Below are 23894 nucleotides of genomic sequence, written 5' to 3'. Positions count from 1 at the left end.
CAGACAAGACACCATTCATGCAACCGGGCATGCGGGGGAAGGGCTACAACTTGGTGGTGGAGCAAATGATCTGCATGCGTAAGCCCCAGTTTGAAACCCCAGCATCTCCAGTTATGGCTGAGATTGCCTCATGCCTGAAACCCTAGAGAGGGGATGCCAGTTAGTGTAGGCAATAGTGAGCTAGATAGACCAGTACAAGGCAGCTTCCTGTGCAAATTACTGCTAAAAAAAATTCACAGTGCAGGAACCCCCCCCCCCACGGTTTCCTGATCTGTGTCAGGGCCCCCATGCCTTCCCCTTACTTCCTCCCCCCCCAAAAAAATGCTAATTGTGTGAACAGCATTATGCTTGGTTTGTCCTTAATAATCAAAAGATAAAAACAGAAGTTGCTTGACATTCTTAGGATAACACTGGTAATGGTACTGCAGTCCTGTCCTCAAGATGGACAGGATATTTATTGCACTACTTCTCATATTGTGAGCCTATGCATTATTGTATGGAAGCAAATATCCCTGTATAAAATGGGGCTTGTTCCCAAAGTAGGTGTGCACTGGGCTGCAGTCATATTCTGCTCCTCGCCCACCTCTAATCCAATAAAAAAATATTTTATGTATATAACCAGTACCTATCCAAAGACAGTTTTAAGGTTATTTGTAACACAACCCAAACATAATCTCAGAGAGGGGAAGCCCTGGTTCAAATAGCTCAGCTATAAAACAGACTGGGTGAATTTGGGATAGTCACCTCTGCTCAACAGAATCAACCTCGCAGAGCTGAGCCCTCTGGAGGAAGTTCAGTGCAAAAATATTACATCAGTGTATTATATCATGGTACTGAAGAAGCCAACGTTATGTAAATTGTATTAGCTAATTTATTGATTGCAACTTTCAAAGCAAAAAGGGTAATAGGGTAATGGGCTAAAAGGAAATAGAAATACGACTGATGTGATATTAATAAAATACTTTGAACAATGAACAAGTAGGGAAAATCTGTGGCCTGCCGGTGATGTTAAAAACATACATGTTGATAGTACACACCTATAACATGCATGTTACTGTTTCCACAAACATGCTTTTCTAACATTTCATCTCCAGCGAAATGAAAATGTTTCTTTTGAAAACATCAAAAGTGCACTGGACCCTGGATGTTTTCACTAGCCAGAAGTAGTGACCGTTTTCAGAAAGCTTCTGTTTTTCTCAGAAGAAGATGGTCCTTCCCCAAAAAATTTAAAAAACGAAACAAAAATAAGAGTACTGTATGACGCTGAGGATTCGGCACACACATACACACAAGGAGAAAGCTGACCAAGGAAGCAACTTCAACATAACCAGTGCAAACAAAGTCATAGTATAACAAGAGGGAAAATAAAGAACGAGAGTGGACATATACCCAAGTTCAGAGTCAGACTGAAGCTGCAGCACTGAAGGGTCTGTGTCCCACTGCAGGGTCCTAGCGAGGTTATCAGCAGCACAGCACAAGGGGAGGAAGAAGAACACACAGAATTAACTGCAATGATGGGCTGCAGGGAGAGGAACAAATCACTTTGTCGTTTGCCATATGCTGTAAAAGCACAGAACACAGCTCCAAAAGTACAACAGAGAAACACAGGCAATATCACAGAATATCTACTGTCAGACAAGAGCAGGTAATTCCATCAAACTCTCTTTCTCTGTCAAAACTGGAGAATGTTATGCTAGCAAGGACAAGAGGCTTCCGACTTTTGCTCAGCTCTGCTTCACTTCAAAAACAACCATCCTGAAAGACCAGCTGCTTAGCTGATGAATATACCGTATTTTTCCGTGTATAAGACTAGAGTTTTTTCCTAAAAAACATTGTCCAAAATTTGGGGGTGTTTTATACATGGATAGATCTTCCCCCATTTTCTTAAATCGGAGTCCCCCAAAATAGGGGGTGTCTTACACATGGGGGTGTCTTTTAGATGGAAAAATATGGTAATCCAGATGATTATCATATGTTGTTAAATGATGTTAAATGTGAACTTTCCCCCTCCTACCCACAGTGAAGAAGCTGCATCCAATTCGTAGCTCAACATCAAGGTCAACAGGGAAGCCCTTGCGCTTGCTGGAGCTCCATGAGTACACTGGAGCACCCATGTGCTTAAGTGCCCTGGAAAGAGCGTTCTGCAAGCAGGTCGCTGCATGCAGGTTTGTTGCACCAGAGGCACAAAAGGCTACAATTGGGAGGGCAGGAAATCTCTGCATGCAACACTCGGGGTGTCTGCATGGCACGTGGCGTGCACACCGACTAACAGATGATCAGCATTGCCAGCTATGGGTTAAGAGGACTGAGCACATTTTAGGCGGGTAGGAGAGGAAATCCAGAAGCACACCAATGAGAGTGCTTCCTCCAGCTGCGATCTGGATTCCCAGCATTAGGACCAAGTGATCTCTGCATTCTCATTTCAACTAACAGATGGATTTGAGAAACGAATGATTGAAGAAACAAAAAATGCATCAAAAACATCATAATTCTATACATACTTATCTAATACAATGGTACATAAATGGAATTATTAAAATAGGAGGTTATAAATAATTGTCCTCACTACCTACTTAGTTCAAAGGCAGTTAGTAACTGGTTGACTAACAGGCTACATCTAAGGACACATGAATATACAACATTATTTTATAAATTGATTTTTCCAGGAGCTGATCTTCTTTTAAAAAAATGACAGAGTGAAGTAGTCTTGTGGCAGTTCCAACCTGGGAGAGACCACAACTTGCCACATTGCAATTTTTTAAGGTGTTCAAGGATACAAGCTGGGAACATAGTAAAGTGATCCTAAAACTAGTAGCAGCTGGCGAGGCAGCGCAGGGAGAGGGCAGGGGCAAGGCAATGGAGAGCTTGGCATGGGCTGGCACCACCACTGTGCCCACACCACTTTTGTACAGTAAGCTAGCTTGCACCCCTCTCTTTCCTCCATTCCGGCAAGCGAAAGGAATTATCAGAGGACACATTTCAGCCAAGCAAAGACATTTAAGGAAAGTGTGAAGCAGGGCTACTGAAGGACATGGCTATGGCACAGAAAGACTCCCAAGGGCCAGACAGAGAGGCTTAGAGGGCCACATTCCCCTGCCCTCGAGCCAGAGGTTCACCCGCCCTGGACTAGACCTGCCTTCTGCAACCTGATGCACTCCAGATGTTTTGGGCTACCACTCCCATCAGCCACCACCAACACAGCACTTCCAGGTTGATTTGAAGAGCCTGTGTAGTGTAGTGGTTAGAGAGCTGGGTTAGAAGCTGGGAGACCTGGATTCAAATCCCCACTCAGCTGTGAAGTTCACTGGGTGGCGTCACACCAGCCACTGCCTCACACCCTAACTTACCTCACATGGTTTTTGTTAGGACAAAATGGGGAGGAAGAGATCCACGTATGCCATCTTCAACTCCTTGGAGGATATAAGAGGTGGAATATAAATTTAACAATAAATTTTTTAAATGTAAAAAAAATATCTCTTGTATCTTGGACTGAGTCAGTTGGTTCAATGTGCACCTAAGGGTTGACTCTGCCCACACAACTATGGCAAAGAAAATTGGTTGAAAGCTCATTCCAGCACTGGATTTAGGGACAGTTGCCCATGGTCCCATCCTGGAAAACAGCACACTAATCTGTTTCTTATATTTTTTTAGTAAGCGGGATGAATGACTTATTAAAGGGAATGCAGCACAAACAAATCAGGATGAATGCTCAGTGTCATCTAACTTCCCCACTATCAATTCCAAATGCTCGATGAAAACCGGTCACAGTCTAACACCAGCATAAGTTTTGTGTGAGCTAACCAGAAAGGACACTCAACAAACAGGTTGCCTGGAGGAGCTCCTATACGTGCTTCCTAGCTAAACACAGAGGGACTGACTTCCTGCACAAAAGTACTATGGATTGATTGGACTGCAGATGGGACAATCACGCTAGATGAGCTCAGTTCCTGTTAGTTGCACTTTGGAGGGCAAGAGCAAGGGCACTGGCCACACGCTGTCACATTGAGATGAAACAATCAATATTAAGTCCATTAAAAGTATGTATGTATGTATAAATAAATAAATAAATAAATAAATGGGACCTTGCAGCAGGGCACGTTCAAAAGGATTTGAGCTGTAGTAAGAGAATCCTCCTGGTGACTTGGCTGAAAACTTGCCCAGGATTTTGTGTGTCCTTGGAAAGGCATTTTTGAAAGCGATTCCTTCAAAATAAAAATACAAACGACACAGACAGCCAATAAGATTTTGCTCAGGTGGCTTTTCGTGAGCAGAGGCAGAATCTCTTCCTCCCAATACTTCTACCTAATCTGAATGATGAAAGAGGAGGGGGCGGAAGATGCCAAGCACTTTCTGTGCCTAATGTGTTAGAGAAGTTGCCGAGATGAAACTGAAACAAAGTGAAAATGATCTCCGTAACACTGCCAAGGTCATTAGCGAAGAAAGTGTGATTTGCCGAATATGCGCCAGCTTCTAATGTCATGAGTATCGGGGGACCACTTATACCTGCACACCCAGGATACTTAGGGGGGGCGGGGGACACGCAGCTTGCTCAAGGCAGTCATTACCCCTTTGCTCCATCCTCTTTCAAAACCTGTCAAGTTTCCCAAGTGACAAACAATATTCCGTTAGGGAGAATTCCATTACTGTGTGATTAAAGGAAGAGCTGGGGAACAGAATCCTCAGCAGACAAAGGCAATTGAGGTTACCGGAGGACAATGTTGCCTTGTATAGGCTTTGCACAGGTTCAAATGTCAGGTCCGCCTTTGCCGGCTCCCCATTTCAGGCTAGCTAGCACTGACCCTCTTATTCAAAGACTACCATTAACAGCTGGTTCGGGATCTGCTCTGCACACGCCTTTCCGCTTGACAGCGCTCCGCAATCGTATTTTCCAATGCTCCCCCTTATTAAGATTTTAAAAACAACCACAACTCCCTGCATACATTAGGGGGAGGTTTGCTATAAGTCTAAACACGCAAAAGTGAATTTTGTAAGAACTGTTTCTCAACTGCTTACTGGATTCCCACCCCCTTTTTGAGTTTCTGGCTCCCCGTGTCTTCTCCTGCAAAATGCACGTGGCTTTAGTTGTTCCTTGTAACATTTTCCATGGGTATCCAATGGTAAGTGACACCTTTGATTTCCTTGGGGCCAATAGATGTTGCCACCTCTAAAAGAAAAGCAGACTAATTAAAGCTTTCATGAGTAGATTAATGAGTACGAAAGGGCCATTATCCACCCTAGTTCAGTGACAGCACATTACATATTAATACAGGATTGAGCAGAGACTCAGGTTGCTAAGTCACACTAGGAAGCCCCCTTAGGGAACAAGAGCGCCCCCTCCCCTCAAAACCACACCATGAGAAACTTACTAATGAGAACTATAATCTAGACAAGCAAACTCTACATTTCCTTGAGGAATGAGAGTGTGACTGTTTTTAATGATGCCACTGGCTCACATGCAAAAAGACTAATTAACCAGAGGTTCCCGACTCTGTATCTGGCAGGCACCCAGAACCAATCCGTGCTTTTGTGATGGCCATACAAACAGAAATTTACTATTCATGTAAGCTCATGTGTCCAATAGGGCTTGCTTTCCACCAAATGCTCACAGGATTGAGGTCGAGACCAGCAATCCCATGCACTCACTCTAACTTGGGAGTAAGTAAACTAAACCCCGCACTGAGTGAGACATACAAGTAAACATATATTGGATCAGACTGCTAGATGGAGTTTCTGTTTAGAGCACCCTTTCTCAACCCCAGGTGTTGTTGGACTACAACTCCCATCATCCCTAGCTAGCAGGACCAGTAGTCAGGAGTGGCGGGAGCTGTATACCTGAAGGAGCATCTCCACCCCCATTGTTCAGCATGGACACTGAGATCCAGCTCTGAGGGCCTTCTTGTGGTTCTCTCATTGCAAGAGATGAGGTTACAGGGAACCAGGCAGAGGGCCTTTTCGGTAGTCGAAACCGCCCTGTGGAATGCCCTCCCATCAGATGTCAAACATATAAACAGCTACATGGTTTTTAAAAGACATCTGAAGGCAGCCCTGTTCAGGGAAGTTTTTAGTGTTTGACGTTTTATTGCGTTTTTACTATTCTTGTGTTGGAAGCCATCCCGAATGGCTGAGGCAACCCTGTCAGATAGGTGGCATATAAATAAATAATAAGTAATTGTTGTTGATGATCCATAATATCTGGAGACTCAAGACTGAGAAAAGCTGGTCTAGAGTACATACCAAATATTGCCATGAAGAACAGTAGGAAAACCCGGGTCCATATAAATCAAGCACTAATTCACTCATACCAATTGAAACCACATGACAACCTAAGAAATCACACAAAGCCACAAGACAGCTGCCATCAACAATGGGAATGCAGTAAAAGTTGCCGGTCTATTTACTTCAGTGCCTTTCATGGGCACCATGATTTGATAGAAATATTCTTATTTGGACGTATTAATACAGCAGCCATACTGCTTAAAGTTGTCAATTATTAGCTAACGGGCAAAGGTCAAGATGCTGGCAGCAGTGTACCCAATCGATCAGTGCACTCCACGGGAGAGGGCCTCCTGCAGATACATTATATGGAAAGGACCTTCTGATGATATGGTAACAGTTGGACCTTTAGTGTGCCAGTATCTACCCATTGCAACTCTCTCAATATATATCACAGAGCTGGCTTTTCTACTGTCTTCTGTTGTAGACTAAGTCTAGATTCTTATCCCAGCCTGTATCTGTACTAGACTGGGAAATTGTTTTTATTGTTGACTTATTTATTGTTCATTGCTTTGGAATGCTCCATGAGAAGCATTTTATAAATGAAATGACCTAAGCTAATGCCCAAGAAGATACCACATGGCTAGTAAGCGGTGTGATGCTGCCAGGAAGCAACTACACTGGAAATGTTTTATTGTTTTCTTCTTGACAATAATACTGCACAATATGAATTGGCATACTTAGAGCTCATGGGAAGACCTGAAAGGGTTGTCCTTGAAACCTGAGGTACTGAAGGACAAGTTTGGAGAGTGCTTGAGGCTGAATGAATTAGAAGATGCATCCAGCAAAGCCAAGGATCAAAAAATCTCTATCTTAAGACACAGGCTATGTGACGGAGGGTGGCATTTTCCATCTAGCACTCGTAGGCTCAGTGTTAGAACAGATGGAGAACAGCAAAAGCTGTCAAGAACCATCAGCAGGCTTGGGAACATCAAGTCCTGACCTGTGAGGATGGGAACATCTGGGAATGTTGGCATTTTGGTGGAGGTTGTTTTGAGGTGGAGCAAGAGCAAGAGGCTCACCTCTTTCTGCCAGGAAACTGGTGAGAGGGCAATTGAGGGTATTGGCCAGGAGTCTCCTTTTTCACCTTGACTACTGAGAGGAAGATAGTGACTACAGGGTTGCAGGTTGAGGTGAAAAGAGTGACTGAGTTGAGTGACACAGCCCTAAGTTAGTCAATCACCTATAATACTTCAGCCAAGTAGGCCAAGATGAAAGACAAATTCAAATGGTGGTGGTGATCTGCCCCACTCTAGCCATCCCTTTAATTATAAATCTGTTCCTCATATAATTCATAAGGGCAATGCTTGTGGCAACTGAGATAAAAATATTCCCTGCTTTACATTACAAGACTTCACTTTCTGATCCAATAAAACTTCATAGTAAATAACAAACTTCCATTCTACCTGCTTTAAATCAATACTGTATATTCCTGATACCCACAGCAATTCATCTCTACATCCCTTTAAGAAACTCATTTAAAGCTACATTTTCTCTCATGCTTTTTGTTTGTTTGGGATTCTCTCCAGTCCTGCTTCACACCTTCCTTGAGTGTTTTGGGTTGGCTGGATGTGTTCTTGAAATCTGATAATACATGTAATATGGGCGGGTGTGTGTATAGAAAGTAGCAGGGCCGGTCCACCCATGAGGCAAGCTGAGGTGACTGCCTCAGGTGGCACAATCCACAGAGGCAGCAGATCCCAATGTGCATCTTTATTTCCCCCATGTTCCTGATGTAGATCTTCACTCACCCCTTCTTCCCTGACAGGGAGGGGGGATGTCATTTTTGTGATTTGCCTCAGGTGCCAAAATGTCTTGGTCTAGCCCTGGAAACAAGTCTAGTCTGCAAAGGTAACATTTACATTTGTTGTTTTTCCCATTTTGCATCTTGCCTCCCCCACCACTGGCCCATGGCAGGTTGCCGAAAAGGGAGTGCAGTCTTCAGGCTGAAAAAGGTTCCCAACCCCCAACCTATAGGCTCCTTTTATTGTACTCCAATAGAATAGGTGTATTTCCAGACCCCATAGTCTTTCCCACTAATTCAAGAAAGGCACAGGCTGATTGGAGTTGATGCTCAACAACACATGGAGGACAACACGCTGGTGATGAGACAACACCCACTAAACTTTAAGGCAATGCGCTAGAAAGGCAAGCTGTGTGGCACACACAGATCTGTCATCTGACTGTTGTTTTTTCTTTATCTTAAAGTGGTCAATAATGCTACTCAGGAACCAGGTTGGCTTCAGAGGTGTATATTTACAGTTTGACCTACTTAGCTGCACACCTGTGGTCTCTCGACTTTTTGCCTAATTAAAAGGGGAGTTACTTTCTCCACCGGGTGCAGGAAGGGATGTGATAGGATAATTGGTTAATTGAAACTGTATTTATTTTGATCAAATGTCTTGTAAGCTGCTGGTGATGGCTTGCAGCGTTTGGCTGTTAATGTTTTCGAAAATAAAACTAAGAAAAGATATTGAGGACAGCTTTTTATTTCTACGCTCCATTCGCTGCACACACTCTGTGTTGATGAAGAAGTTCCACACTTACAACTTGGCAACATATATCACCTGAGGTGGCCGCCCCACTCTGGTCAGTAGTAGAGCCAGCCCTGAGTCTACTCAATATTTACAACTGGGAGGCATGGCATGGTAGGAAAGGCATTCACATAAAAGGAATCCACAATGAAAGCAAACAGCATACACTGACAGAGAATTTCGTCTTACCTTCCTACGGGCCCCAAGTCTCCTGAATCTTGGCTTCCGGCTTCGCTGGGAGTGCTCACTGATTTCGGAGAGGGAGACATAGGGGTTGGGACTAAATAATGAAAATAACAGGTATCCCATGTTAAAACATGCAGCGACTGCACTGATGAAGAGCAGTGTAAGACAAATCATAAGCGAGGATCCAAAATGATAGAACGGTTGGATGAGTGGAAGAGTTTGAAATGGTGAAACCAAAAGAAGGAAAAGGAAGGAAAGGAAAAGGAAGAAAGTCAAGTGAATTCTAAATATTTTGGCAAATTAAAAGTTGAAATGAATTTTAGATTGGCCTGAAAGCGAGTTATGATAGTATCAGTACTCTATTTAAAATATTTTTTTAGACATGGAAACATATTCAAAGAAGTAATAAAGGCCTTGGATATCTTTTTAAAAAATTTAAGGGAAATGAAAAATTGAAAATACTGTTTCTGCATAGTGTTAAAAAGATTTTCTTTATGAGAGCTGCCGTTGCCTGGGAAAACATTGGTTTATAGCCAATGCTGGTCATGCTTAGACTAGACCCACTAAATTTAATGGACATGACTAACTTTGGTCCATTAATTTGAAAGGGTCTACTCTGAGTAGAACTTAGTTGGAGCTAAGTCATTACATGGGATGGAAAAGGCATACTGCAGTTGTTTAAAGTCTCAAGATAGAACAGTTTATTGGGCATTTGGGGCTGCTAACATACATTGTGTTAGTACGTTGCTGCAGTGGTGTAGCGTGGGGGGTGCAGGGGGGGCCGGCCGCAACATCTGGGGGTTAGGGTTAGGGGGCAAAAATCCACGGGTTAGGGGGCGCAAATTACTTGCCTTGCCCCGGGTGCTGACAACCCACGCTACGCCACTGCGTTGCTGCATAGCCTGCTGCTCTAATTGGCTGCCTGCAGAGGCATAGCGAGATGGGGGGGGGGGACTGTTGCCCCAGGCACAGTTTTTCCTGGGGTGCATTTTGCTCCTCACACCAGCCCCGTGCTACTTTGTGAGTCGGATCCCACATCCCAGCCTCGCAAAGCAGTGTGGGACTGGCAGGGCGTCAGGAGGACGCAACAGGCATGCACTCTTCCAATCAGACCAGTCAGATTGATTGGAAGGGCACATGCCTGCCCTGCTGCGTCCTCCTCAAGTCACCCTCCGTGCCTCACCCCCCCCCCCCAGGCACGCCCCAGGTGCTGGGAAGGCACGCTCCACCACTACCTGCCTGTGCAGACTAATGGCACCTGACGCAAATCTACACTGCTAGGCTTTTAGCCTGATCCAAACAGCTTGGGCATTTTTCTGCCAGAACCGTGAACGTGTTATACCTCCAATGATTTCACTGGAAGGCTTTGGTTTTCATTCTTTCCCCTTTTCTGCAGGAGGTGGCTAGATAGGCATTTATGCAGAATGACTGCAGGGTCACAGAACCCAGCTTGTTTAAAACTTGGGAACTTCAAAACTAATCCAGTAGTAGGAGGGCAATTGGTTGGGAACCTGCCAAGCGAAGTTAAGGCAAAACCGAAGTCAGCTAGCTTGCTCACACAGTGCTCAGCCTAGGCCCAAGAGCCAAAGTAAGACTGCATGATGATTTAGTTTAATAAGTCCCCCCACCCGCACACACACAAAAAAAAGACAAGGTGTGGAACCTTTCCATTTCAAGCACTGAAAGCAAAGATAGATCATTCACACTTTTAAAGTGGAAATGCTGTTGTTGTTTTTGCATCTAGATTGGCAAGGGGGCAGGCAACGCAGAAACAATTCTACTCTGACTAATCTTCATGGCAGCCACACGGAGGAAAATGTAAATCTTATAATGCGACATCGCCTGTTTCAACTTGGGCATTTAAAAATCCACTGTTTTACTTTGTTAAATCAAAAATAATTTCCTAACTGCATTTTCCTTTTTTCTTTTCCTAGCTAAATCCTTCACATCTCTTGGCAGAAGTGTCAATCAAATGGATTGGCCGTGGCACGAGGTCCAACACCTTACACATATTCTCACTAGGAACTGTCACTAAAACGAATCGTGAGTGCAAAAGGCATTCATTTTTCATGACAGCCCTTTGGCAGGTACAGGTGTGAAGTGGTAGGTGACGTGCTTATTATGCATCCATTCTGCTTCTTGGGCTTTATCTGGATCGGGAGGAGCTGATTTTTAATTTGCATGAATAGCCTACAAAGAGAATTATGGCTTTAGAGCCAAGAGATGCATCATGCCGTTTTTTAATATGGCCATCAGTGCTGGCTCCGGGTTTTCTTGCTGGCTTGCAGAACTGAAGCCATGATCCAGACTAGGCAATATGCTTATTTTATTTATTTATTTCTACATTTATATGTCACCTTTCCCCTATGAAGCTCACGGTGGAGTCCATAGATCTCCTCTTCACCATTTTATCCTCGCAGCAACACTATGGGGTAGGTTAGGCGAAGAGACAGTGACTGACCCATGGTCATTGGGTGAGCTTCATGGCTGAGCGGGAATTTCAACCCTGGTCTCCCATGTCCAGCACTCTAACTGCTACATCACGCTGGCTCATGTTGGAGACCTCAGATTGTATTTCATATTCCTAAAAGCCCTACATCAGGCACCCCCAAACTAGGCCCTCCAGATGTTTTGGAACTACAATTCACATCATCCCTGACAACTGGTCCTGTTAGCTAGGGATGATGGGAGTTGTAGTCCCAAAACATCTGGAGGGCCTAGTTTGGGGATGCCTGCCCTACACGGCTTAGGCCTGGGTGGCAAACATCAGGTCCAGGAGACAAAGGTGGACCTTCTGACCTCTATCCAGCCCATAGAACACTTATTTGGTCACGCCCCCTAGCAGGTCATCTTTGCAAACCACATCCCTCATGAGATCTGCTCCTCACCTTCTTTGCCAGCTTGGAATACCCTTGACCTGTGACAATGCCTCTTCCTAAAATGCTTAGGGAGTTTCCGTGAGTGCAGGAGACTTTCCCACTGCAAAAAAAAAGTCACCTTCCAACTCACAGAGGGCAATGGGAACCAAGGTGGGGCAGAGTGAATGGAGCCCAGCATACCTGCTCTACCTCTGTCATGTGTTCATGTAAATCACTTATGAATGCCTAAATAGGTCTACGATTTGGATGGAATGAAACAAAACAGCAAAAAATGGGTGGGAGCAAGGGGCATGTATATCAAACAAGCACATTCCAAGCACATTTTCCACCTCAAAGGACTCTGGGCACTGTAGTTTGTTAAGAGTTGCTGCAAACTGTAACGCTGTGAGGGGTATACCACAGTGCCCAGAATTCTCTGAGGGAGAAAATGTGCTTGGAATGTGTTTTAAATGTACAGTGTCTATGTATAAATTTATGTTCCTTTTCTAAGTTTTTCTTTTTTAACGATACTTGTTTTAAAGGTCAATAAAGGACTCTATTTTCAAAGGGGCAACTATTATATGTAAGAAAAAATCAGAGGAATGAAGGGGAGCCAAGCCAATTTTCAGAAGAATGGAACAGCGACAGCCCAAGATGGTGCGAGTGGTGTGGCCCGCAGAGAAACAATTTTGAAATGTCTGGATGAGAACGACACATAATAGACACACTGAGATTCAGCACAGCTAAGAAGCAGAAATGCTCTGAATTGGTTATTGGGGAGATACGAAACGGTGTTTAAGCAGGACACATAACGTTATGAACAACAGCCAAAAACCAAGAAAAGGAAAGCATGCTACAGTCAAAAGAAAGTGTGGATCTTAAATGGTGGCTAAAATGTTTTGAACAGCTCTCTCTCTGAATACCTAGAGGTGGTTCTGGAGAAATACCAATGCTCTGCAGTAACGCTTCTGTCTCCCTTCTCTTCCTGTCCAGATCAGAATCTTCCTGTGTTGGTTCTTTCTTCTGCTGAAAATCTGACTGAAATAACAGTATCGGACAATTAGCCGAAGTGAAAGAAAATGGAAATTAAAGGAGGAGAGTGTTTCCTGAAACTAGTCAGAGCTTTCCCCTTGGTGGAATAGGAAATGGTTAACCCCCCCCCTTCCTGGAGCTGTTTGGGCCACATTCACACCATACATTTAAAGCACTATGATACCACTTTAAACAGTCATGGCTTCCCCCAAAGAATTCTGGGAGTTGTAGTTTGTTAAGGGTGCAGAGGCTTGTTTAGAGACCCCTATCCCCCCCCCCCCGAGTTACAATTCTCAGAGTGGTTTAACCATCAAGCCCTCTTCTGAGAATTGTAGTTCTGTGAGGGGAACTAGGGTCTCCCAACAACTTTCAGCACTCTTAGCAAAGGTGGGATTCATTCAGCAATTGTGTATGCGTGTCTCAGTTGCTTCTAGGGAACTATCAAAAGTGCAAAACGGAGGGACGGCAGCAAAAAAACAAAATTTGCAACGTCAATTTCTCATAGCGAAGCCCGATAATGGTATGAAATGCACGTACGATATTAAAGTGTCAGTTTAAAGCAAACCAGTTATTAGAAAAGGGATAACAGGTGCTTTAAACTGCAGCAAATGTTGACATCTGAAAGAAAAGAAACATAATCACTTAATGCTTCCTTGACTTTGCATGGAAATGAGTATCCGTTCCCTGTCAATTCTCATCTCTATTTCACTAAGTGACTGAATAAAAAAAGAAGTGCAAATCCCCTTAATGAAAAAAAAAACCTCACGCATAGCGTCAAGGACAAATAAACTAATATGTCAGTCAAACCTTAATAGAACTACAGTAAAAGATGTTACCAAGCCAGGAGGCTAAAATGCAGCAGCAATTATCGTTTACTTTGCTGAAAAACAATAAGTGCAAATCTGCTACCGTAGCAACCAGGCTAGCCAGTCACAAACGTAAAGGGGGGGGGGCTAAGAGAGAGGTTATAAAGGAACAATAAATATATTTTAAAATTGACACATGGAACCTTTGGGAATTACAACATCAGTCAGTTAGAAAGAATTAAATGTATACAGTATTTACATTTTTAAAAATTAAAATAGAATTGAGGTGGGACAGAAATAAGCTTTTGGCATCATGACATCACTGCATGGGATCCACAGGATCAGTTAAACAAAACGTCTCTAATTTGTGGGGGGCACTTAAACCCTCCTGTAGGACCCTATGCAACCTTTGAGCTGTGGATTAGCTACTCTGGGTAGAAGTTCACTTAAACCACAGTGAATCCACGCTGAGTCAAGACTTGAAGCTGGGTGTTCCGGATTCAGTCCAAAACTTTTCTCCCCACCTGACTGGATCAGCCTATTTACACCTGCAGTAACTGGATCCAAGCTGTGATATAAAAGCTAATAGAGATGTCTTGCTACACAAAGTGAGCAGAAAGGACAGGATTCTTTAAATAATAATAATAAGTCAATAGCTAATTTGGGAACACCATAAGCAGCATAACTTATATATATACTTATGTCAGTGCTTTTCTTCTAGGGAAAAAAGAGACCCTTGGGTACCCCCAGGGAAAAAAGCAGTGACTTATGTCCAGAGGACAGTAGAGAACATACATCCAAATAAATAAACAAACAAAAATGGGAAGGGAGCCCCAGCAGTCTTACCTCTTTTTTCTTCCTTTCTTCTTCCTTCCGTTTTTTCTCCTCTCTTATCTGAGCCAAACGCTGCTTTTTGCGTTCAAGCTCCGCTTTTAAATCGCTCTTGTCAGACATGGTGATTCCCTGTTACAAAACAAAAGTAGCAAATTTAGATTTTGGCAATGAGGTGGATTGAGGTCTCTTTTCTGTCTTTGACTGACATCTGGGGGGGGGGGGAGTTCTGATGCAACTGTAAGCATAACTTGGTAATTCCCTAGTGACGGCTGGAGATCAGTAAAAGAATGAACAAAATGGTAAGTACGTTAAGGTAGACAACATGAAAAGGTCCCTGCCTCATTTTGTTTTGTTTTTGGACCTATCTTTCGTTGCTTTTGCACAGTTTTTAAACTACTATCACGGTATAATTGTGAATCACATTGAGTTGCATATAAAAGGTAATTGATAGGTTAATGAATAACAGCAGCAACACCTGGAATTTGAAAAGTCAACTGAATGATTTTTCACCAGACCACCTTCTGAGCTGCTTGTTTTGCCCTGATTAAGGCCATGAAAAGCTAAGGGTATGTTCAAATAACTGCTTACTCAGCATCCAGAGCACTTGCACTGATAATTCTTGAAGCTGCACTCACATGATGTCAGCCGCAATCCATATCAATCCCGAAGTTTCTTGGCAAATTCTGCTGTTCGGTGCATTTTTCTCAAACCGGCTTCACTCCAATTAGAAAAACGGATGGAAAGTGAGTGGTAATGTGAACACTCCCTAACAGCCATCACTCAGGCCCAGATGAGCACACAAGGGCAGAAGACAGTTTGATGAGTTCTGGGAGTTCTGGGAGCCAGGGTTATGGGGCAGAAAAACCCAAAGGACTGTGGGTGTTGGGTGGTGATTCCTGCCCCTCTCTGATGTGAACAACTCCGTGCAAATGTTTCAAGCCACTATTGTGAATATGCTCTTTAAATTCTCTTTCCACAGCCCAACAAGGTTCTCTCACCCAGAACCAAAAAACAAACCACTGAATTCTGATTCCTATTAACCATTGTTAACAAATAGAAGCCAGTTTGGGGGCATACATGGCTCCTTACATCAAAGGGCCTTCTCTCCTGTGAGCAACTCCTGCGGCTTAATTGTGGTCAAATTCTCATCAGCATTAATTTAAGCAAAACTTTTGGTTCTGAATAACTAGCCTTTCCCCTCCTCAGCCTAAGATCTGAAACCCACCCCAATCTGTGGTTTGGGGTATACCGAGGTTAGCCTAAATCACCATTAACATCACACAGATGATTAACTACTTTATCGGTTAAAAGGGAAGAAGGGAAATTGGATTCAGGGTAGGGAAGGTTGAAGAGAGGGAACAGTAAAATCAATGTGAGAACTGTTACAGAGGGTCAGGTAATGGCATCATTATGGGTACAAAAGCACTGCTGAGCGAAGATTGCCCTCAGAAGCATTGAAGAAACTCAAGGCTACAACCAATTATACTCTCTTTTTGGTTTTGCATTATGCCTCACTGCTCAATTACACTAGCAGAGCTCTGACTCAATCAATGCTAATGCCACATCCATGTTGCTAAGGGCCCTTTCTGTAATGGGTGCAAAAAGGGATTTTAAAAGGGTGACAAGGCTACATTGACAGGAAATCCGATATGCCCTATGTAACTATGAAAAATGCTTTTTTCCTCGTCCTCATTTTCTCTTTAATTTTCAACATATTACAATCATCATACAAACAAAATATTCCACCCTGACCCAGAAGACGACATTTCTCCTAAGTTGCCCTATGTTTACGAGACATCACTTTCATATACCTCAACATTTCTCAGATGAAACAGAGACTTCTACATCAGGAAAAGAAAAAATATGTGAGGGAAGGGATTGTGTACAACACCTTCAGCAAATAAATGGAATAAAAAAAATTAGCTGGAAGAAGATAATAATAATAATAATAATAATAATAATAATAATAATAATAATAACTGAGAACGATCAGGAAAAGTTCAGTAGTAAATCCTATTGAACTCATTGGGTCTTAGTTCTGAGTAGTGTGTGAAAGGCTCAATTTATAATAAAGAAATAAACACTCCATGCGTTTCCTAAAAAGTGGCTGGCCGCTGAAGCATTCCAATTAAAGAATTTAAAGTGGATTGGTTACATTTCCCTTCAAAATTATAGCAAGAGCTTTGTATGCCAACATCAACATTTCCTTCATTTTGTGCAGGTATTTTATTTTCAGTATGAACAGGACTCCGTTTTTGCACCACTTGTTCTCCGAGACGTGGAGAGGAAGAAAAAGGAAAACTGGGACATTCCGGGATCAAATCAGAAACCAGGATGGCTTCTGTAATTCCAGGACTGTCGTTAGAGAATTGGACACTTGAAGAGTATGCAATTTCTTCCATGCACTAGATCTGCTGCTACACTTTTTAAACTGTGCTGGCAACTTTGCAGGAAGATATTTCCAAAGATACATCCACAGTTGGATTCTGTCACTTGCAGCGTTGACACAAGTGTCTCATAGCTTTAGGGGTAGGGTGCCTAGACCCATTCCCAGTGACACCAGTGCGTGTGCATGTGCGCGCACATGCATGTGAAAGCAGAGAGAAGGTGTAGTTCTTGACTGTCTGGACTATGTTGTCGAACTATAACGCCCCTTGCTTGCCTGGTGGAGACAGGTACAGGTAGGAACCTCTGACTTTTGCATGGCTGGACTATAGCCTACTGAAACTAAGAGTCACATCCACTGCCCCATAAGATAGTCCACAAGGAATGCAACCCACAGGCTGACAAAGGATCCCCACCCTTGTTTTAGGCTGTGTACATTTAAAGACTCCCTGGAAAAGACCCTGATGTTGGGAAAGAGAAGGGGACGACAGAGGTCAAGGTGGCTGGACAGTGTTCTCGAAGCTACCAGCATAAGTTTGACCAAACTGCGGGAGGCAGTGGAAGACAGGAGTGCCTGGCGTGCTCTGGTCCATGGGGTCACGAAGAGTCGGGAACGACTAAACAACAAGAACATTTAAAGCACATGGCTCCACCTCTCAAAGAATCTTGGAAACAGTAGTTTGTTAAGAGTGCTGAGAATTATAGCTTTGTGCAGGGTAAACTACGCTTCCCAAGATTCACTGTGGAAAGTAATGTGCTTTAAATGTGTGGTGAGCACTCAGCCTTTGTTACTCAATCGGCTGTGATTCTAAATGGCAGCGTGAAGTTGCTGCTTGGAATGCAGTCTGTGGTTTTAGAGTATTTACACAGATCTACTATGTAGTATCAGCCAGACTCTGCACTTCCCTCCCTCCACCTCCTCATTAGTAATGTGATCTGCCTTCCTCCATAGACGGAGAATAGATGGGAAAGAATGGCACAGTTTTCCCACAGGCCGTCTCAGCACAAATGCACAGTGACATCACCCTTTTTGTCCTCCACACAATGCCATTCTGTCTCGTCAGCACAACTGTTGATTCCTACAACTCAGAAGACAGTGAAAGCGTGACACACAGCATTTGTGGACATTTGCCAAATAGAAGAATAGGCCATTTCATCATCATTAAAACGCTGTAGTGTTTGTAAGGATTTCGGATCATTTGGTTCAAAAAGTTTGAAAACGTTAATAGTGTTTGTTTTTTTAATGAGCTCCTAGCAGAGCTAATGGGTTGCGCCCAATGGGTGTGCCATCCATTCATGGAAGAGTCTTTGATCTGGAGGTGGCTTCTGTGAATGGAAGGGATATGATTTTTGCCAAGCCCCTTTCACCTATGCCACCTCCCATGTTGTTCCAGAGGAACCCCCATTATAGGAACTTGTGAAGAGACTGGCTAGATCTGACCAAAGGCCAGTCTAATCCAGCATCCTGATCAATCAATCAATCATTTTATTTGTATGCTGCCTTTCCTAAGTTAAAACCATGCTCAGGATGGCAGACAACAAATATATGTTAACTACAAACATAACAAAAGTAGTCATAAGCAATAAACAAAACACCAAAAAGTACACAACCAAACTGAAAAATTTTCACTTTAATCATAAGATACCAAATAAAGGTGCAAAAAATTAACAACAACCATTTTGCCCTCCGGCGAAAACCCTTAAGCAATATCTCAGCTCAAGATTCTGTTTGGCATCCGCAGCTTCTGCAGCTGGAGTCAGTCCGGGCCCCGCCCTCCCAGGCCAGGTGGGAAAAGGCCTGCAAGGCAAGGAGTAGGTCTTCTAGGAATCACAGCCAAGATGGTCTCTCACTTCTTCAGCAGCCTGTTTTTCTCATGGTGGCCAATCTGATAAGAAGCCCTCAAGCAGGGCATGAGCGCAACAGCACTCTCTCCACTTGTGGATCCCGGAAACTGGTATTCAGAAGCATACTTGTTCCTTCTAGAGGAGAGTTGGGGGAGTGGGGAGGTGCAGGGAAAGGGGCAAAATAATTATACTTCTAGAAATATGGTAACCCTACTCCCTCACCCTTCCTCTGATGGTGCATCTAAGAGCCATCTGTGAAGGAAAAGATGCAATTCAATGGTTTACGGTTATGTTTCCTCAGGATGAAGTGGATTGGTGCTGTGATGTGTGACTTTCAGAAATGTTCCATGGTGAGCAGCAAGTGCTCATAGCTGGAAGGTCCCAAAATGTTTGAAATTGGGACTGGAAAATTATATTCTGCTGTTATTGCAACAAAAGAATAAATATGATGCTCTTTTGCTGTAGAACAGTTTGCTGTCTATAGTTTTATACTGTGAAGTTTCTTAATTAAGAACAAATGAAAACCTCAGTTAAACCAATGCAATAAATGCCTGGAGTACTGTGTCCAGTTCTGGGTGCCACAGTTTAAGAAGGATATTGACAAGCTAGAACACGTGCAGAGGAGGGTGACCAAGGTGATCAGGGGTCTGGAAGCAAAGCCTGATGAGGAACAGCTGAAGGAGCTGGGTATGTTTAGTCTGGAAAAGAGGAGACTGAGAGAAGCTGTGATAGCCATTTTCAAATACCTAAAGGTCTGCCACATGGATGATGAAGCAAGCTTGTGGTCTCCTCTCTAGAGAGGATTTGAACCAATGGATTCAAGTTACAAGATGGGAGATTCCGACTAAGCATCAGAAAGAACTTTCCAACAGTAAGAGCTGTACGATAGTAAAAGAGACTCCCTTAGGAGGTTGTAGATGACCACCTGTCATATATGATCTCGTTAAGATTCCTGGATTGCAGGGGGTTGGACTGGACGACTCGCAAGATCACTTCCAACTCTACGATTCTATGATTCTATGAGTGCAGCCATAGTGGGACCTGCAACAAAACGCTGCACTGTGCCATATTCCTGTTCAGGGTTCCAGCCAGCTTGTCATGCCCTTTTCCAGTATACTCCATTCTATTCACCATCTCCATAGACATCCATTAATCTCCTTGCCCCCAACCAAAAAGTAAGCATGCCATGCCTCTGGACATATTCAGTCCTCAATAGGCCACTGCTGAGTGCACTCCCTTTGTTTGTTTTTCCTAAGGATGTTTTATATCTCTGCAGGGGGTCGTTGTCCCCACCACCCAAAAATCCTGTTGTTACTTCCTTCCTCTGTTTGGGTTGTGCCATTTTGACCAGAAAAGGGATTCAGACTCAAAAAATGAGTTTGCTATTAGTGTATAAAGATTCCATAGATACAGTAATTCACAATTCAGAATGTTACCTCTCTTTCTTTACCTTGTTTAGACAATGCAAAAATTGCAGATGTTGCAGTTTAGAAAATCAATAACAGTTTCATAGTTGTCCCAGTTAACAGCTGACCTGGTAACCTCATTGATCCCTGCAGTGATGGCCTAAATGTACAATGCAAGCCCACTATGGGGAAACTGAATGCATCGTCTGTCTGTTCAATGAAGGCTTTGTTAACAGACACAGAAAACGTTCTAGGAAGGTTGAAGTTAGGAAGACCCATCCCCTTCTTGCATGTGCTTCTCAGATTATATTTTGTAAACATGTTTTTAAATGAATGCTATCTAAATAAAATCAGTTATAATGTTGGATAGGGGGGACGATGCAAAGGAGAGCACAAAGCTGACTAAAAAAGGTAAAGTACCCTTGACAGTTAAGTCCAGTCGCGGACAACTCTGGGGTTGCGGAACTCATCTTGCTTTACTGGCCAAGGGAGCCAATGTTTGTCCGCAGACAGTTTTTCCAGGTCATGTGGTCAGCAAGACTAAGCAGCTTCTGGCGAAATCAGAGCAGCACACGGAAACACCATTTACCTTCACACCGGAGCAGTACCTATTTATCTACTTGCAGTTTGACGTGCTTTCGAACTGCTAGGTTGGCAGGAGCTGGGACTGAGCAACGGGAGCTTACCCCGTCGTGGGGATTTGAACCGATAACCTTCTGATCGGCAAGCCCAAGGCTCAATGATTTAGACCACAGCGCCAGCCGCATCCCATTAAGCTGACTAAGGTACCCCTTACGGGCCAGTCGTGTCCGACTCTAGGGTTGTGCACCCATCTCACTTAAGAGGCCAGGGGCCAGCGCTGTCCGGAGACACTTCCGGGTCACGTGGCCAGCGTGACGAAGCTGCTCTGGCGAGCCAGCACCAGCACAGCACACGGAAACACCGTTTACCTTCCAGCTATTCAGATAAATATACCTATTTATCTACTTGCACTTAGGGGTGCTTTCGAACTGCTAGGTGGGCAGGAGCTGGGACCGAAAGACAGGAGCTCACCCCACCATGGGGATTCGAACCGCCGGCCATACCATCGGCAAGTTCTAGGCACTGAGGTTTTACCCACAGCACCACCCGCGCCCCTTATTAAGCTGACTACTGGCGTTCTAATCCGCTCCTCTCCCCACCCCCAAAAATGACATGGAACCTTTGTCATACTGCTTTAAGTGGAATGTATTTCCATGTTTTTGGATCATGGGTGTTAAAACGAGGCTGTTGGCAACAAAGGTTATAGAACAAACAGCAAATTGAATATGCTTGATGTTAGTGGAAACAGTAATGGGTACCAAGATAATCTGGGGAAAAGATTTGGGGGAAGAAGTAACTCCAAAGCAGCAGAAAGCCAGTGAGATCTGTGGTCAGCATACAATTGGAAGAACCCTGTGGAAATGTTGCACAGATGGAACTATGTACAGCTAAGTCTGTCTCCCCAAACTGTTGGAAAGGACGTGGGGGAAAGGAACTGATGTGCACTTTTGGGAGCAATGGCCACAAGCAGAGAGGTATTGGAATAGAGTTCTATGATAAATATTTAGAATTGTAGGTCAAATGATTAGGAAAACTCCCAGACTACCGTACTTTTTGTGTTTGAAGAAGACATTACAAAAGTAAGATCCAAAGAGCTTGTATGCTTTACGTTGCCTGCAGTTACGCTTTTCTTAATCAAAAACATGGGAAAGTCCTGTAAAGTTGTACATAGTTTGTTATTGGTATAATAAGCATTAGAAACCAACAGTAACAAAGCAGCTGATTCATCAGTTATTTGTGATCACGGGGCGAATGAAACCAGAATTGTATTTCCCTGTAGGGGATTCATTTTATTTCCTACACTACATAAAAAAACTCAAGACCCTGCCCCTGGAAATACTCTTAGCAAGCAAGGTCATAAACAGACGTTATGAAGATTGGGTTTCATTTATAGGGCATTTATGTGGGGTCTTCATTATAATCTGCAGTTCTTGGCGTCAGCAATAAGGGGCTGGAAAAGTATATTCTATTCTCATAAGTGGCGTAGCATGGGGGGTGCAGGGGGGGCCGGCCGCACCAGGCGCAACATCTGGGGGTTAGGGTTAGGGGGCGCAAATCCACGGGTTAGGGGGCGCAAATCCACGGGTTAGGGGGCGCAAATCCACGGGTTAGGGGGTGCAAATTATTTGCCTTGCCCCAGGTGCTGACAACCCACGCTACACCACTGATTCTCATTGCAACCAATGGGGGGAAATGTTACTTTGCTGTGGAACAGTTTGCTGTTTATAGTTTTACACTGTGAAGTTTCTTACTTAAGAACGAAAAAACAAACTACATGAGAGCAACAGCTGGACCCAGCACAAGGGAAAGTATAAATTATGACAAGCAACCAGTCCTGATTTAGGGACACACTGTATTTCAAGATTTTGTAGCCTCCTCTGCCCAGGAACTGAAATGAACATACACAACGCAGTGTTGTGATGTCATCAAAATTTAACATTAGCCAAATTGAGATTAAATATTGTTCCATCACCCAAATTGTACAGATCAATTAAAGTCCACAGTGTGTTCATCAAATCTTCTGCAGGTTAATCAAGATAGCCTTCCCTGTTTTCCAGCTACAGAGATGATCATATGGAAAAGTGTATTCTCATGTTTCAGGAAAATTCATTTTATGGTTCCAGAACTAAGCAACATATTATCTGAAAGATCTGAAGCAACATTACAAAGAAGTAGAAATGGAAATGTGCAACAAGGACCAAGAAAAATTGGCAGTTATGATCTGATGGTATGCTGGGATTCAGTATGAATGCTGAAGATCTTTACAAAGCAAACCTTTTAAGTGCCTGTGTTCAATAGGGCGCACTCCAAAGCAAGTGTGCACAAGATTACAACCTAAATTTGCACAGTTCCAGGTAGCTTAGTTGATAATTTGGACCACACCATAGACTTATTAATTGCAGTCATGTTGAAGTCACTGCCATTATTGTCACTAGCAGGAACAATCTCTGGAGAACTTTAAATATTGTTCCAGCAACTATTATCTCAGAGGAGCACATCAAGCGGAGTTAATGGTTTTCTGAAACTGATCTATCCCATTGATTTTATGATGTAAAATGTGCAAAAAAATATTGAGACCTCAGCATGCAATTCATAATGGGGAATTGTTACTGAGTAGGAGATTTCTGAAATGGAGACTTGCATAAAATGTTCCTCACATAAGATTTCCCATGCAGACAGCAGCTGAGTTAACAATTTATATAAATTTATAAATACATATTTTATATAAATTTAATAAATAGTAATGCTAATATGTCATGCTAAATCATGGTTTAGTGTAACAATTGTGTAGAGGAACAAGCTGCTGCAACCCTTCAACTTGTGTGTGACCCCCATTCCTATTCCCATGTGTCCGGAGCAAGAATGCTCAGCCATGATTTGTCATGACAGCTGACCATTTGATCCACGATTATTGACCCTGTTGTGATGGATGCACTGTTCACCTGAAGAGCACCACCGTTTTAGTTTAATCAGATGTTCAAGACCACTTTCCATTTTCAAGTAACTTAGGCAGCTTGAGACAGTCTAGTTTTTCTTAATTTTAATTGAGAAGAGGACAAAGAGGAACCAAATTAAGCAATTCCTCAGGCTAATCCGCATAATCACATTGTAATTTCTACTATCAAATGATGCCTTGGCTGCAGGGTTTTGTTG

The 23894-nt window shown here is 43.3% G+C and overlaps 1 protein-coding gene and 1 long non-coding RNA gene across 11 annotated transcripts in view; one reads left to right on the top strand and one right to left on the bottom strand.

Moving 5' to 3' along the window:
* Nucleotides 1-23894, bottom strand: part of DYNC1I1 (dynein cytoplasmic 1 intermediate chain 1) — a 230124-nt gene that overhangs the window by 167099 nt on the left and 39131 nt on the right. For 4 of the 10 annotated variants that reach the window (XM_083705284.1, XM_083705281.1, XM_083705283.1 and 1 more), the window contains 4 exons: nucleotides 14536-14652; nucleotides 12775-12889; nucleotides 8997-9087; nucleotides 1390-1449 (listed from right to left, as the gene is read on the bottom strand). In XM_083705284.1, the coding sequence (XP_083561410.1) occupies nucleotides 1390-1449; nucleotides 8997-9087; nucleotides 12775-12889; nucleotides 14536-14643 (374 nt within the window). In that variant the 5' untranslated portion in view covers nucleotides 14644-14652. The remainder of the gene's footprint in view (nucleotides 1-1389; nucleotides 1450-8996; nucleotides 9088-12774; nucleotides 12890-14535; nucleotides 14653-23894) is intronic. The other 6 variants (XM_083705288.1, XM_083705286.1, XM_083705287.1 and 3 more) reach the window with 3 other exon arrangements.
* On the top strand, nucleotides 9360-12691 carry LOC310828255. The gene is made up of 2 exons (XR_014556787.1): nucleotides 9360-9748; nucleotides 9895-12691. It is a non-coding gene; the product is annotated as an uncharacterized lncRNA (long non-coding RNA).

The sequence above is a fragment of the Podarcis gaigeae genome (genome assembly GCF_964106915.1).
Source record: "Podarcis gaigeae genome assembly, chromosome: 12".
NCBI lineage: Eukaryota > Metazoa > Chordata > Lepidosauria > Squamata > Lacertidae > Podarcis > Podarcis gaigeae.
The sequence above is the reverse complement of the archived record's forward strand: the minus strand, read 5'-3'. Positions and strand labels throughout refer to the sequence as shown.